This window comes from Bradysia coprophila, unplaced genomic scaffold, assembly GCF_014529535.1.
Source record: "Bradysia coprophila strain Holo2 unplaced genomic scaffold, BU_Bcop_v1 contig_561, whole genome shotgun sequence".
Taxonomy (NCBI): Eukaryota; Metazoa; Arthropoda; class Insecta; order Diptera; family Sciaridae; genus Bradysia; species Bradysia coprophila.
In genome coordinates this window covers 308,820-324,392 of record NW_023503807.1, presented here as the reverse complement: position 1 = coordinate 324,392, position 15,573 = coordinate 308,820, and the positions used below count along the sequence as shown (strand labels likewise).

Here is a 15,573-nt window from a genome sequence, read left to right as displayed (position 1 = left end):
GGAGTACAGTCTTGATGTTGTTGGCGCGTGATCAAAAATTATAGCAGAGAAAAAAACCGGTGTTTTCTTTTTCTTTTTCGAAAATATTATTCTTATTAACGTTGTTGATGATGATGAGATGCTAGTTTAAAATGTAGTATATAATACACAACCAACCGTCTTCTGCGTTTCTAATACAAAACAAATAAGATCGTCAAAGAGTTATAAAAGACACACTGTGTAAAACAAAATCACTCTGTGTCGTGTGTACATATATATATGTGTAGTGTATTTTATGTACGTTGGTTGTTATAAATACACTTTATGCATCACAGTTCGGAAAATAAATTCCTTCATTCATTCATTCAGATGTCTGCTCTGTTCTGCCTCTACGTATTTATATTCGTTTTTAATTTTATAAATAGGGACTTCTGTTTTATTTTTAAATTTAAGTTAAGCAACAGCCACCGAAACTCTTGCGTTTCTTTAATGATGATGTCTTTTCGAACACAAGTGCAAAAACAAACAAAAATACCCATTCTGCAAGTGACGATTTGTGGTGCGTGTAAAAACGAAAATTAAATTTTAGAGCGTCAAATGTAGGGGTTTTTGTCGTTCGAAAAATAATTTTGCACCAAAGATCGCGCGGAAATTAGTTGACAAAAAAAATTGCCAAGGCCAAGAATGTGAAGTTCACGTAACTCCTCTTCACTTTATCATAGTCATTTTATCCGAATATGATGTATTTATCGTCCCATTACCGATATCAGTATGCTTATTGTGTCCTTCCACAGACGACAATCACCGTTATATAAATTACTAAATCTCGTAATTTTTCTGATCTGTAAGATCTTTCTAGCAGCCAGAGCGAATCGTTTTTTTGTCATGATTCTGTTTACTCTCTTGGCACAAGTATCCACTGGAGGTGTATGCTTAAATTTTCTAAATGACTCTTAACCTGTCACATACGGCTATTCATCTGTTATCGACAACGACGACAAAAATAATGACAAGCTCTGGGTAATATGGTCCTGTATACAGTAAAATGAATGTTTAAAAAAATTGAAGTACAAGATTTGAAATCAACCGATTTAAAATACTTTGATTGATGGAAGTAATAGTACAATAGGTATCTCGTATCTGAACAAAATTTTGTGTATCTATGAGGAAGAAGCTTGTAATTTCCCGATTTAATTTCAATTTATTTAATAAAAGTAGAAATTTTATTGCACATTTCTATTTACATCGTCTTCGTTACTCTGCCAAGAAATGTAAACGTACATTAAGGCATATAGAATGTAGATAGACAATGTTTTCTGTGAGCAAGATCCGAAAATATACAAAATGGCACGCTTGTCAACCAAAAGCATTATACCAACGCACTGCAAGCATGAGCCACTGTGATGACAGCTGCCAGATAGAGTATACTATTTTGTATGAAACTTTTTTGCACATTTCTTTACAGTGACAAAATTTGTATGTTCGTATACACAGTTTCAGTATACTCTATTTAAAGTACTATTCATGCTTGAAGTGCGTTGCTTATACACATAAACATCATTACAAAAGTTCTAATGAGTTTTAAACAGAGCAGTTTTGCACCACGGTGCGGTAAGTGCCATTTAAGGTACTGTGGGTACTGTACACTGGGAAATGAACGTTTTAAATTGAAAACTGATGACAATAGAGTAATTCAATTTTAACAATTATTTTTCAAGTTGACGTCGCCGTAAGTAGTACTTGAAACATGAAAAGTACGGTTTTCGACGCATGTAGCATGTAATACACAGGCATTAAAGACGATAATAACTACAGAAACCTTGCATAAGGCTAAGCTTTTCATCGAGAACCAACCAATTTTGTCTGAGTCTGCGTCGTCTTCTTCTTTTTCTGTATTTTTTTTGAAAACTCACATCTGACCTGCAAAAATGCTGAACAACGCACAGAAAATGATTGCATTTTTCAGAAATTAATTTTCCGTCTCTGATCTGCTTCCGTTCTCAATTTATTAATAATCCAATTAAAATGTTTCTTTAGTAACATAAATCATTGCATACACTGGGCGATACTAGTGAATAACGGTTTCGGTGATTCTGGATGTATACACTCGGTATACGGAACGTACGGGGCTATAGCGAAGCGCCTCTAGTTTTTACTATAAAATGTGGATGGATTTCACTGGATTTCAAATGGAAAATTTGAAAAGTTGCCATATTACATGGGTGACTTGTTTCCCTGTTGCGTTTGATTCTTTGTTTGGGAAAAAAGGGGGGGGGGGGGACTGCGTCACGTCTTCGCTATCGCTACGGCTGTGATGTGGCCTATAGACAGATTTTTTTCATTTTGCGAAATATTGTAGGAGTCGGTTTGAGTTTATAATTATTATGTACTTGAAGCAGTAACGAGTACGTTACACTTCTGTACATAACACGAACGAGCGTTAGCGAGTGTGTGTGTTCTGTACAGAAGTGTAACGTTCGAGTGTATGCTGCAAGTACATATATGATTTTATCGTTCCGGAGTGAGTATGTCATACATAAACGAAAACTGGAAAATATACTGATACACACATGCACACACACATTGTGCAAAACAAAACGTGTCAACAAATCCATTTCATTCGAAGTCTCAGTAGCCGAATCGGTTAGAGCGCCTCACTTTTATGCGACGGTCTTGCGTTCGCTCCTCGTCAAATTTTTATTTTTTTTTTATTTCAAATATTCACGTAGACTTGCAGAATCCCTTCTTCGAGACATTCGAACGAATCCATTCATACGTTTATAACAACAGATGACGGCCGAGCAACAGACGCAACAGATTAAAAACGATGAAATTTATCGACAATGCCAACGCACTGTCTAGCACCGAAGCTGACTTTGGTGTCACTCAAATAGAGGTCTGAACCGATCAAAGTAGGCTATTCTTTTTCATACAATGGCTATCAAAAAATGTAAAAAAATTGTCAACAGGTGGGTTTTTGGCCTTCTAATTGAGTGATGTCAAAGTCAGCTTCGGTGCTTGACAGTGCTTTGACAATGCCCTGTCAGTTGTCAAAATCCAAGTATCCAAGCCGGTTTTGTTTATATAGACAAAATTTATTAATTTTCCTTACTTTCATTCATCAATTGAAATCTAGTGGACAACAGCATATTTTTACTTACATTAATTTTGAAATTGTTGGTGACTTTTAAAAGTATTCATTATTCGTGAAAATAAGGTGCGTATTATGCGTTGATTCATGCAATTTTCTATCTTGCATAAATTTTGTCGTTCGATTATTTAAAAAAAAAAATGACTGCGAATCGTGATCTAAACGTAAATAAATATCCTGACTTATTGAATGCTGTTGATGATGAGATAGGGGTGGTGGACGTCAGTTGTTTTGAGGAATTTATTGAAAAGTACGTTAAATGGTGAATAAATGGTGTTCACAGCTAGCTAGTTTCATTTTGTTGTTGTTTTGTCGAGTCGTGTTAGTAAGCTCTGAAAAAAGAACTTCTTGTCGTTAAAGGAAAAAGTTTTCTTGTCGAAGAAATTCTTGTCGTTGCAATATCGGTGGAGGATTGTCGGAAAGCGGAATCTGTCGGAAGAAATTTGGTCTAACTAGAAGGATTTGGTCTGGCTGAAAGAATAGCTGATCTGATTTTGGAAAAAGCCACCCGCCCACTCGTGTTGAATTTTCTGTCGGAGTGTAGTGCTGTTACGGTTGTTTTTCCTGTCAAATTGCAGTTCTGGTTGCTCGAGGTGAGTGATGATGAGGGCGATTTGAGACGGGTGTTTAGCCTGTGATTTTTGAAAAATTGTACTATCGTTTACCGATTATTGAGTTGATTCACGTGTTCGAACCAAGTATCGCAATTAGGACATTTCGGATTCTATCCGCAACTCATCGCACTAACCATCACTATACAAATGTTCATTTTACATGCAGATTGTGACCCGATACGAACCGACAAAATCAGCACCGACAATTCAAGACCGTTATCAGACCGTTGATGGACCAATTGAAAAGGAAGAAAAATGTACCTTTACAACAGATAGCAACTACCAATCAACGAAAAATGAGTGAGACTGACCGAGCGAAGGTAAATGTTTTTTTTTTGTAACCCGATCGATTTCTCACCCTGAGAAAATGTTTTTTTAAGGAACTCGGGAGGAAAGCATTCGAATTCCTCTATTTGGTGTTTTATGGGCCGCCATTAAACGCTCCGCACACATACGATCGTGCGATACAAATATCGCTTGTTTCATTATGGCAATTCACCGATGCGAAAAAACCAATTAACGCGGCCGAGCTAAACGATGTAAGTTGTTTTTGTTGTTTTTTCTAGCTGTTGAGTGTGCGAATTGATGTGTTGCGAATGACTTGTGGACTGTCACGAAATCAAATATATTACTGTCCAATCGGCCGATCAAATTGTACAATGTGAAAAATGTCCAAGTGATTGTCCTTGAAGCACACACTGTTTTTGTGGTGTCGCTAACAGCTTCAATTTTTTTGTTGTTGTTGATTGTAATATCATTGACCACATCGTTCAATATGACGAAAAAAATTTAATTCGGGCTGGGTTCAAGTTTCGAACAAAAATCCGTCCTCCGGCTTAATGAGCAATGTCAGAAGGGTATCGCAGAAAGATAAAGAGACCAAAAATTTAGGATGGAAAATTCGTCTCGATTGTCTAGCCAATAAATTGTAGCGATGAATAAGGCAACTGTATATAACATTCATAGAGACTCGTTGTCACATTAAATCGAACGGAAAATAAAATCGGTTCCCAGTTTTAATCAACCGACGAGTTCTTTACTTTTCCATAAATTTTTTTGCTCAAATGAACCTGTGAATTAGTCACTTTGTTTAGAAAAATGTCCCTTGCACACGGGTATGGAAATAATGTTTTCTTGCCGGTATCCAAGTCAAAACTTCCCGGTATCCGAGTTTTCTGACCAAAATTCCCCGGTGATTTGAAATCGATTTCCCGGTGGTGGGTACAAGTTATGTGTAGGTAGGTAGTGAATACAAATGCGAACCGAGTTCTTATTTGATATCCATCGACTTTAGTGCTTAGCTGGAGTAGGTGAAGACATCGCGAGCGGAGTGAGCGAAATTTTTTATAGATTGTCCTTAAAAGTAGTATAACTTTTTGAAACTGCATAAAATCTAAGGTCTAATCTTCGGCGAAGGCTCAATTTCCCGGTATACGAATTTTTTCCAAAAAACTTCCCGGTAACTAGGTTATAAGGATACCGCATTATTTCCATACCCGCTTGCAATGAAAATGAAATTTAAAATCGACGATTGCCAACTAAGTGGTACAGGTATGCCTATCGCGCACTGAAAACAACTAATAATAGCTTCCCATGCGTTCCAACTCAATTCGTTTAATTAAATGTAGTAAATTTCAGTGAAACTGTTTAACAAAACAAAGGTTGTTGCCCTGATCGTTATGAGGTATGTTCTCTTTTTTAGCACAAAGAACGAGTCACCATAATTCAGGATTTAATCCCCACAATCCCACTTTTAAACGTGGGTATAGGCCAAAATTTTCCTGATGTGGAAGATGTCGACATCATAACTCGAGAAGCTCATTATAAGGCCCGATCATTATTGTCCGCGTTAAATATGTTTTATAGCTTTGAATTGCCGCTTGTTCAATATCCCGCAACCAGTTTGTCTGGTAATGAGGTGAGTTAGGGATTGGGAATAATGGTACCTGTATGCTTCCAAGTTTGTTGTTTTGCCGAGTAGGAGGTTTGTAGCCCGCGCCGAAGGCAAGGCCTATAACCCACTAGGCAAAATAACAACTTGGAAGCATTTAGGTAAGTATTTTTACCTCTTAAGTGCGGCGAAAGTGAATTTTTCTTTTGCGGGCACCCTGCGAAAAATGAATTTCGCAGCACATATTAGGTAATTAATGCGAAAGAGTCATGGGTAGCAAACCCTACGAAAACTTTGTTGTAGATTTTTTGTGCTACATACTTTATATAGGATCCGATAAAATATTCAATCTGTAAATTTCAATTACAGACAACGTGATTGTGGCTAATTCGAGTTCGCAGCAAAATGTTAGTGAAGATGGAACAAAAAAATAAAATAATTAAAAATGTGAAAAAAAAACAAAATTTGTATAGGATAGTTAATGAAATTGAACTTAATTTTGAGTAGGCAAAGGAGTAACAGAAAAACAAAATATTTTTTTTTCTCATCAGTTCAAGCAAATTCTTTTCATTTTTGACGCAGTACTTAACAGCTGGCATGAACTTTACTGTTATACGATCGGTATAAAAGCACCCAATACAAAACAAGCAATCAGAAGCAGATAACTATTCGGATGAGCAAACAATTTTGGTGAGTTTAAGTAAGCGCCCACTCCAAATACTAGACCAGCAATTAGCGATGGTTTTGATTCGGCTTTAATAAATCAATTATTCCTGTAACAAACATATAACTCATCTAAATGTTTCGAGTTCAAAAACAAATGCCCTAAATTAACCTCCTGTAGCTACCAGGCCTCCGAAAACAAATGAAACGTAGTCGACATCCATTACACTAAAGACTTTACTTTCACTAATCTGTTTACAATCAGAATAGAACAAAACTAAAACACCTCAAAAGCAACAGTTCACCGTGTTTTATGAATGAATGTCATTGACAAATGAAATGTCCAGTTTCCACGTCAATGTAATTTAAAAATTGGAGGGGACGAAACTGGAGATTACTGTGTTGAAATAATTGAATAAACGTGATCTACGTATAATCGGCACGTTTCGTAACAATTGTTTTAACCATAAACGAGCCATCAGAACAGTCGGAGCGTTTGCTGCGACTGAGCCCCGTACAAACCCGTATATCTATTGCGTACATGACCCTAGTGCGTCTGTCACCCTACTTTGACCGTAAGCCTATGCGCCGGTTAAAGTAGTTAAAGTAAAATTATTATGTAATGTGTACATCTTAGAAATTGCGCATAGCGCAATTACGAAGCCCCGTACGACGTTCCTTTCAAATAAAACAAAAATTTCAAATAGCCCTAAAATTTTAATTTATTGAGTATAAATACACATAGGGCCTAGTATCGGCCTCAGTCCGAGGATCCAAATTTTTTTTTTTCAACTACATTCTATTCGGCCTTTGATTACCTTCCAAATGAAACAAAAAATACGAAAAACGGATGAAATTTGCTCGAGTTATATGTAAAATACACATAGGGCCCTAGTAGCGGCCTTAGTCCAAGGACCCAATTTTTTTTTTTTCAACAACATTCTATTCGGTGTTCGATTATCTTTCAAATGAAACAAAAATTACGAAAAACGGATGAAATTTACTCGAGTTGTATGTAAAATACGCATAGGGCCCTAGTAGCGGCCTTAGTCCGAGGACCCAAATTTAATTTTTTTTCAACAACATTCTATTCGGCCTTTGATTACCTTCCAAATGAAACAAAAATTACGAAAAACGGATGAAATTTGCTCGAGTTATATGTAAAATACACATAGGGCCCTAGTAGCGGCCTTAGTCCGAGGACCCAAATTTAATTTTTTTTCAACAACATTCTATTCGGCCTTTGATTATCTTTCAAATGAAACAAAAATTACGAAAAACGGATGAAATTTGCTCGAGTTATATGTAAAATACACATAGGGCCCTAGTAGCGGCCTTAGTCCGAGGACCCAAAGTTAATTTTTTTTCAACAACATTCTATTCGGCCTTTGGTTACCTTCCAAATGAAACAAAAATTACGAAAAACGGATGAAATTTGCTCGAGTTATATGTAAAATACACATAGGGCCCTAGTAGCGGCCTTAGTCCAAGGACCCAAATTTAATTTTTTTCAACAACATTCTATTCGGTGTTCGATTATCTTTCAAATGAAACAAAAATTACGAAAAACGGATGAAATTTACTTGAGTTCTATGTAAAATACACATAGGGCCCTAGTAGCTTTTCACTTCTAAGGCCCTAACTCACGGTCCACTCACCCGATTTTAAAAAACTTTTTTTTCCTGGATTGGTATTGACAATACCTATCATTTGCCGTGTCATTTACATTTCCATCGTTTATTTTGCCATAAATATCACCAAAAGACCTTAAATCACTTAGGTGGCCCTAACTCACGAAGGGCCGACCCGAATATGCCCATCTTCGAACTTAGCCTCACTATTTTGACTATCTTTCAGGGTCTGAAAGGGTCTGTCCGTCTGTCCGTCTGTCACGTCGATATCTTGAGTAAATCAAATCCGATTTCAAAAAATTTTTTTTTTCCTGAAAGGTAGTTGAAATAGTGAGGCTAAGTTCGAAGATGGGCGATTTTGGGTCGACCCCTCCAGAGCTGGGGCCCCATAAGTGCGTTAACGTTTTCCAAAGATTTCTCTGGCCATTTGAAGGCTACACTTGTAAGTGATACATCAAATGAAAGGTATTTACAATACCTATCCACAAAAAAAAAGTTTATGGAAATTGGATGACCGACTCGTGAGTGAGACCCCTTGGTGTGAACTAGGTACAGGGCGGCAATCCGTTTTTGCTTGTAGGTTAGTCAAATTTGAACGGATTTAGATGGATTTTGATTTATTAGATAGGTATTGACCGTACCAATCAGGGAAAAAAAAGTTTATGAAATTCGGTTTACCGGAGCGTGAGCTAGGTCTCTTGGAGTGAGCTTATATGTGGCTACTCGGCCGTACAGTGAAGGTGGTGTTTTTTGTTAATATCTCGAGTAAAATTTAACCGAATTTCATGAATTTTTTTTTGTTTGAAAGGTACTAACGAATGTAAAGCAGCCGTTGTACTTTCCACCTCCTAACAAAATGGCCGTCGGCCGCCATTTTGGATTTTTGTAAAATCAATATAAATAGGTGAAAATGATAATTCCAAAATCACTGATCAGTGGTAGTTTGTGTTACTTTTCAAAGGAACGTCGTACGGGGCTTCGTAATTGCGCTATGCGCAATTTTTAAGACGTACACATTGCATAAGAATTTTACGACGTTTACGGGCGCAATAGGCTTACGGTAAGAGTAGGGCGACGGACGAAGTAGGGTCACGTGCGCAATAGATGTACGGGTTTGTACGGGGCTCAGTCGCAGCAAACGCTCCGACTGTTCTGACGGCTCGTTTTTTTTTTCAAAAAAGTCTTAGTATACAGAAATGATCCTTGGAGGATACTGAAACAGACCTTGGAACAGGGATTTTGATTAAAAATCAAAAATAAAATTCGACCTAACGAAGAACATATTGTGGAAATAGCATTTTTAAACTATATGGAGATTTTTGAGTATATCTATGTGAAAATAAAGTCTACAACCACATGTGGCGCATCAAATGAAAGGTATTGCCTGGAATAAGCTTAATAGCTTCGCGCTGTGGGTAGCCCTATTGTTGCTTTTGGACAACAACGGTAATGGGTATTGGTATAATGCTATTTTTGACATGAAAACTAAATTAATATAGTTATTTATGTAACAAGAATCGTATGCTGGTACATTATCGCACAAGATGTCTTGCCAACCTCGGCTTGGCCTCGGATTGGCAATCTGACATCTAGTACGAATCGTATGCTGGTACATTATCGCACAAGATGTCTTGCCAACCTCGGCTTGGCCTCGGATTGGCAATCTGACGTCTAGTGCGATGATGTACCTCCATACGATTCGTGTTACATAAATAACTATTTTAATTTAGTTTTCATGTCAAAAATAGCATTATACCAATACGTGTTGCACTAGTGCGATAAAATACGTTCATAAGACGTTGCACAAAGACGGCGTAAGTTACAAATATCATCACTGAATTGCATAAATGTTTAGTGTCGCTGGAGTAATCTATAAAAAGTTATTAATTTATGCTGTATGAATGCAGTCGCTTCCTTTCAACAAATTTGTATACATCTCAGATTTATGAGCACAACACACATTTGTTGGCTACTGTACTGCCGTCAGCGCAAGCAGTAAATATACTATAAATATGTACATATTCATACGATTTTGTGTATAGTTGTAAACACATATACAATACTTGTCGCCGATTCAGTTCATGTATGAAAATAAACATAAAATGCATTATATGCACCAGCACTTGCCTCGTATATCATGTGGAAGTTTAGCTTAGTTTTTTTTTGATGTTGTTTTAATATAGAAGTTCAATGTTTAGACAGTGTTTTCCGCCGATTTTTTTTTTCTTACTTGTAAATTTTAAAGAGTCATGTTTAACCCTTCGCAAGCATATCATTTTAAGGCAGTTATCTTATACTTCATTTGATCAAAGTATTTTTTACACATTGTTATTAAATGTTTCAGGTTTTTTACTTTAACACGTACATTTTGCTACATACGACGACGCTTATTATTTACTATTGGTGTCGCTATTGACAACAGATGCCGTCAGTGGCGGATTAACGTTTCTAGCGCCCCTGGCAAATAAAAATCTAGCGCCAATTTTGTTCTGTTTTTTGGTGTTTTGTTTCCTGTTTTGTTAGACAGTTTCTTCGCATGAGTGAAAGGAGGTAGTACGGACTAGAGTCACAGAATCTGCACTGATGATAACAAGAAAAAAAGAAAAGTTCAGCATGACTACCGATCTACATCAGAATTATTGTCGAAACCTTGGTTCGAAATATCAGTAAAATATGTTTGAGACAAGTGGGAAAATCAACATTGTGTAAACGACAAAAAAAGAGACTTATTTAGTTATTATTAATCAATCTTAAATATAAAAAAATGAGTTTCTATCTCAGAAGTATTGATTTTTCAACTTGCTTCAAAAAACTCTAATTTTACCAAATTTCGGGTCACTGTAAAGATTTTAAGTCGAACAAAGTTACATTTTTTTCCTGATTCACAAGACAATATTTAAGGTCACATGTTTTTAGAGCTCACTTTGAATTTCACAATGATCATGCAAAACGAAATTCGGAAATATTTTTCAACTTTTTTCATATAGTGGACCTGCTTAGGCAAAAAATCGTGCATCTTTGAAAATCGTTATTACGATGATTGTATGTTGTTCCGTATCAATTCTTGATTATAAATTGATGTGGGGCCAAGACGGCAGCTCAACGGTTCTCTGGTGAGCAGCCGTTATGTCCCTTTTTTTCTATGATTTTTCATTCGTAAGCGAGAAGAGATATCAATCCACTTCCAAAGGATAAGTTATAGAGAAAAGTCTAAAATTTTTTTTTGGTGAAATTTATTTTTTGACATTTGAATCCAAAATGGCGGAAAAAATTGGTCAAAGTCGAAAAATATTTTTTTCTCAAAGGAAAATCTCTGAAACTGATAGAAAGACTGTAAATTCGCAAAAATTTTCTTCAAAAGGTTTATGGAGAATTTAAAGAGCTACGGTTTCGTTTTTTATTGATTGAAATCGGGCAGCTCGTTCCGGAGATATGTCCGTAACAGTGAAGTCACCATATGCTCTTCATGGAAAAATACATCGAAATTATTATTTTTTTCGTTAGAGTAAATAATCATACGTATTTCCATGACAATCAACCTAAAGTTGTATTTTCTGTAAATTTTAGTAACTCAAGGCGTAACCGAGTTTCATATTTTCACGAAAACATGCTCCCTGTTCTAAGATTTAAGGATTTTGAAGGATCTTTGGGTTTTTTGGATTCTCTTCAGGATTTATTGAACTGTTGAGGTGGTAGTGGGACCCAGGAAACCCAGAAAAACTTGACAAATCCTTCAAATTACTCAAATTCTAGAACTGATAGCATGGTATACCATGTAAGGTGGTGGAATTTTAGGAACTAACATAATATAACCTCAACAATCCCAAAAGTCCAGAAGGGAACCCAATAAAATCTCAGATATCCTTCATAATACTTACGTTCTAGAGCTGGGAACATATTGTCCATGTGCAGTGACATAATTTTAGGAACTGACCCACTACCACCTCAACAGTTCAATAAATCCTGAAGAGAATCCAAAAAAAACCCAGAGATCCTTCAAAATCCTTAAATTCTAGAACAGGGAGCATGTTTCCGTGAAAATATGAAACTCGGTTACGCCTTGAGTTACTAAAATTTTCTATCAGTTTCAGAGATTTTCCTTTGAGAAAAAAATATTTCTCGTATTTGACCAATTTTTTCCGCCATTTTGGATTCAAATGTCAAAAAATAAATTTCACCAAAAAAAATTTAGACTTTTCTCTATAACTTATCCTTTGGAAGTGGATTGATATCTCTTCTCGCTTACGAATGAAAAATCATAGAAAAAACGGGACATACCGGCCGCTCACCAGAGAACCATTGAGCTGCCGCCTTGGCTCCACATCAATTTAGAATCAGTAATCGATACGGAACAACCTACAATCATCGTTATAACGATTTTCTAAGATGCACGATTAAGCCCATTTTTCAGCCTAAGCAGGTCCACTAATACTTTCATCGGACTTGTAATAGCTTAATAGCTATTTTGCTAACTATTGCGTAAATGGAAATTTTGCGCAATAGATGTGAAAGTTGTCAATCCGAGGCGAAGCCGAGGTTGACAACACATCGTATGCGCAAAATAGGCACGAGTTAGCAACAAGATTTTATGTACGGAAGCAATAAAATACGCACTGAAGTACATAAAGTATTTTTTGGTGACCTTCGACACATATATATACTTTCAGAAACTCGTAGATTTTCACCTGAATTTGCAGGACAAGCTTATATCAACTCAGAATAAAAAATTGATGGGTGATAGTATTAAAATATTAGGGTATGTGTTCATGATAAAAAAATCGACAGATCTTCTGCTTTTGTTGAAAAAAGTTTGTATTTTTATGGTTTTAGCCAAAACACCTTTAAAGTGAATTTTTTGGGCTCAAGTTTTGCGCCAGGCTTTTTAAAGCCCGACTTTGTCAATATTACTTGAGAGTATATAAATACAAAATATACAACATAAAAATGAGACTTGGAAGAATTTGTAAAAATTTAGGTGACATACTGCCCATACTGCCATGGCTATAAAAAGTTTAAATTTCATTAAAATATTGATAACGAAATCACTCTAGAGTGATCTAAATTTGGCGCGATATTTTCGATTTCAAATTTTCCTATGTAATTTTAGAGTCATTTTTTGGCTCATAATTTTTTCCAGCGCCCCAATTTTTCCAGCGCCCAGGACAAAGTCCCGAATTGCCCATGGCATAATCCGCCACTGGATGCCGTTCGCATAAGGTTAAATCACATAAATCTGACAAACAAACAAATTTTCCTCTCTAGAAAGGCTCACCTACGTTGACTATTTTAACCCAAGAATTTTTTTTATATTTTGATTCAATTCGAATAAAATCAATGATAATATGGTCATAATATAGGATTGGAACACCAAATATTAAATTGCTTTTGGCTGATTTTCTGAGTAAAAGTTGAACCAAACATTACGAATCTAGTACTTTTGCTATATACTCATAATGTTTTTATAGAAAAGGTTTTCAAAGACTGTAAACTTTGGGAAACCCACGCAGATACAGATACGCGGGTATCACACTTGAAGATAAAATTAGGGATTTCAAACAAAAATTCACAGAAGTGGTGTGTTCCCGCGTTTCTGATAAATCAATTCTACTGTATTCTTTACTGAGACTTCTTTATTTTCTCCCACTCTTAGAAATAACATTTTTAGTTTAAAAAATCAGTAAACTTAACATGTCTAAAATATTTGTTTTATTCAATACTTCAGTTGATTACATAGTGCTTTCCATTTACAGAAAACCGGTTTCCTGATCCTAAGTTAAAACGTCACGTTTTCCGATGACGGGATGGTTAGCATCTCTGTTCGCAGGAAATCTTTCTAAAGTTCATTGAGTGGGAGAACTGATTCTCAATCAGTAACTAGAATGGAACCGATTTAACAAATAAATGAAATGAATAATAAATATTGACAGCGCATTTAGAGATCTTTGATGTAGTTAAATGAAACTCAGGAAAATTCCACGAAATAAAGTTTACTTAATTGGGCATCAAATATAGAAAATGTTGACACAATTTTCCTTTCGATAAGTTAATCTTCTGTTGATTGCTTTCAAGCTCAATTGCCTGTGAAAAACCTACAAAGTAATTTTTGGGAAAATGTTTAAAGAAAATTTTGGTGGATTTTCCAAACAAAGTGGTACCGCGATCTGGAATAACATTCAATAGATTCTTTCAACAGAAACAATGAAATAAAATTTATTTAGTAAGAAACTGTTCGTCATCGTGAACGCATGCATACGACGAAATGATAGCTTTGTCCCCGAGATTTTTCCAAATCATTGGAATGGGAATGTTTCGCTTAAAATGGCATCCCGTCAGTACAGAGTGTTCATCATGATGGGATACCAATTTTTATCAATAGTCAGCAATAAGTTCGTATCAGCTGAAGCGATTTACGAGCGAGATATAAATTTTTGCTCCACTTGCATTATTGTTATATTGTCAGCGACCGCTGTTGGTTGTGAAAATAGTGATTTGATATTCATGAGTAAGGAATGTTACGTGCTTCTGGTCGGTAAATGCAATTCTTTGAGTACATTTTTCGCATTTACCGACCAGAAGCACGTAAAGCACTGTACGTACGAGATTCAAATTTTTTATTTTGACGAGTGGGAATACAGCTCTCCCCTTCGGGTCGGGCCATAACGTACCCACTCGTCAAAATAAAAATTTGGAACCTCGGACGTAATGTACTAATAATTGCTGCTTTCGATGGATCGAGAAATGATTTGTGGAAAAGTATTAAAGTGACGAGTTAAATAAAATTTGGATCGATTGCCATAACTGATGCAGAAACGACACTTTATTATATACTAGGTCTTAAATAGATCTCGCCGCTAATGACACCTTTTCTTGTTCAACAGCAAGTAACCATAATTTCATTTTCAGAATCCTCTACAGACTATACTTCCTGCGTATATAACCATAATGTTCGTCCACTACTTAGCGTTCAATCGCAACGACCCGTCAATTTAATTTTACGCTATTTAATAAATCGCCTTTTAATCGGCAATTTCGTCTACCAACTTTTTCTTTTTATGTGCAGCCATGTTATTTGCAGCCATGTCGACTGTTGCTCAAGTGTTTATGTATTGTTACTTGAGCGATCTCTATTAACTAAAAAGGTACTAAGCTATCGATTCAGAAATCAAAGGGTAAGTAAAATCGTTCCCAATCTCTTTGTAGGCTGATCAGCTTCCGGAGAAAATGTACTGTACCAGTTGGGAAGACTTTTCATTTCTCGAACCGAATTATTTGATTGTTGTGATGAGGCAATCGCAAATATGGATTTTTTTGTCGATTGGAGGCTTCGGGAAGTTCTTTGTCTTCCTCTACCGACCGGTTTCGATGCATTTTTAGTTTATTTCAGCTAGCAAAAACTGCATATTCATTTTGTGCTGCATTGATCAATCTCTATGTCAGTTGTAATGAAAGCTTTTTGTGAAAGATTTTTTTCTTCATTTCATGGTTCATGCACCACAAATAGAGTCGATAAAGGCAAAACAAGGGTTGCTTGAACATCCTCTAATAGTGCTATGCCATTTATGAACGGAATATTAAATTCAACGTAAAAAAAAATAAAATGAGCGAATACTGAGAAAAAAATTTAATTCAAAAACAAAGCGAAAT

General features: G+C 36.0%; 1 protein-coding gene across 1 annotated transcript; it reads left to right on the top strand.

Annotated features, from left to right (window-relative positions):
• The first annotated feature begins 3,310 nt into the window (after positions 1-3,310).
• LOC119083162 lies at positions 3,311-6,145 on the top strand. Its single transcript, XM_037192806.1, has 5 exons — positions 3,311-3,723; positions 3,911-4,064; positions 4,125-4,283; positions 5,447-5,662; positions 6,005-6,145. The coding sequence occupies exons 2-5, from the start codon at positions 3,975-3,977 to the stop codon at positions 6,011-6,013; spliced, it is 474 nt and encodes a 157-aa protein (XP_037048701.1). The 5' UTR covers positions 3,311-3,723; positions 3,911-3,974; the 3' UTR covers positions 6,014-6,145.
• Positions 6,146-15,573: the final 9,428 nt, after the last annotated feature.

What these genes read in the sequence shown, in the direction of transcription:
- LOC119083162 (XM_037192806.1), top strand. Translation starts at nt 3,975, where the DNA reads ATGGACCAATTGAAAAGGAAGAAAAATGTACCTTTACAACAGATAGCA. An exon ending in GTGAGACTGACCGAGCGAAG is followed by an intron (nt 4,065 to 4,124) that starts GTAAATGTTTTT and finishes TGTTTTTTTAAG; the next exon opens with GAACTCGGGAGGAAAGCATT. An exon ending in ACGCGGCCGAGCTAAACGAT is followed by an intron (nt 4,284 to 5,446) that starts GTAAGTTGTTTT and finishes TCTCTTTTTTAG; the next exon opens with CACAAAGAACGAGTCACCAT.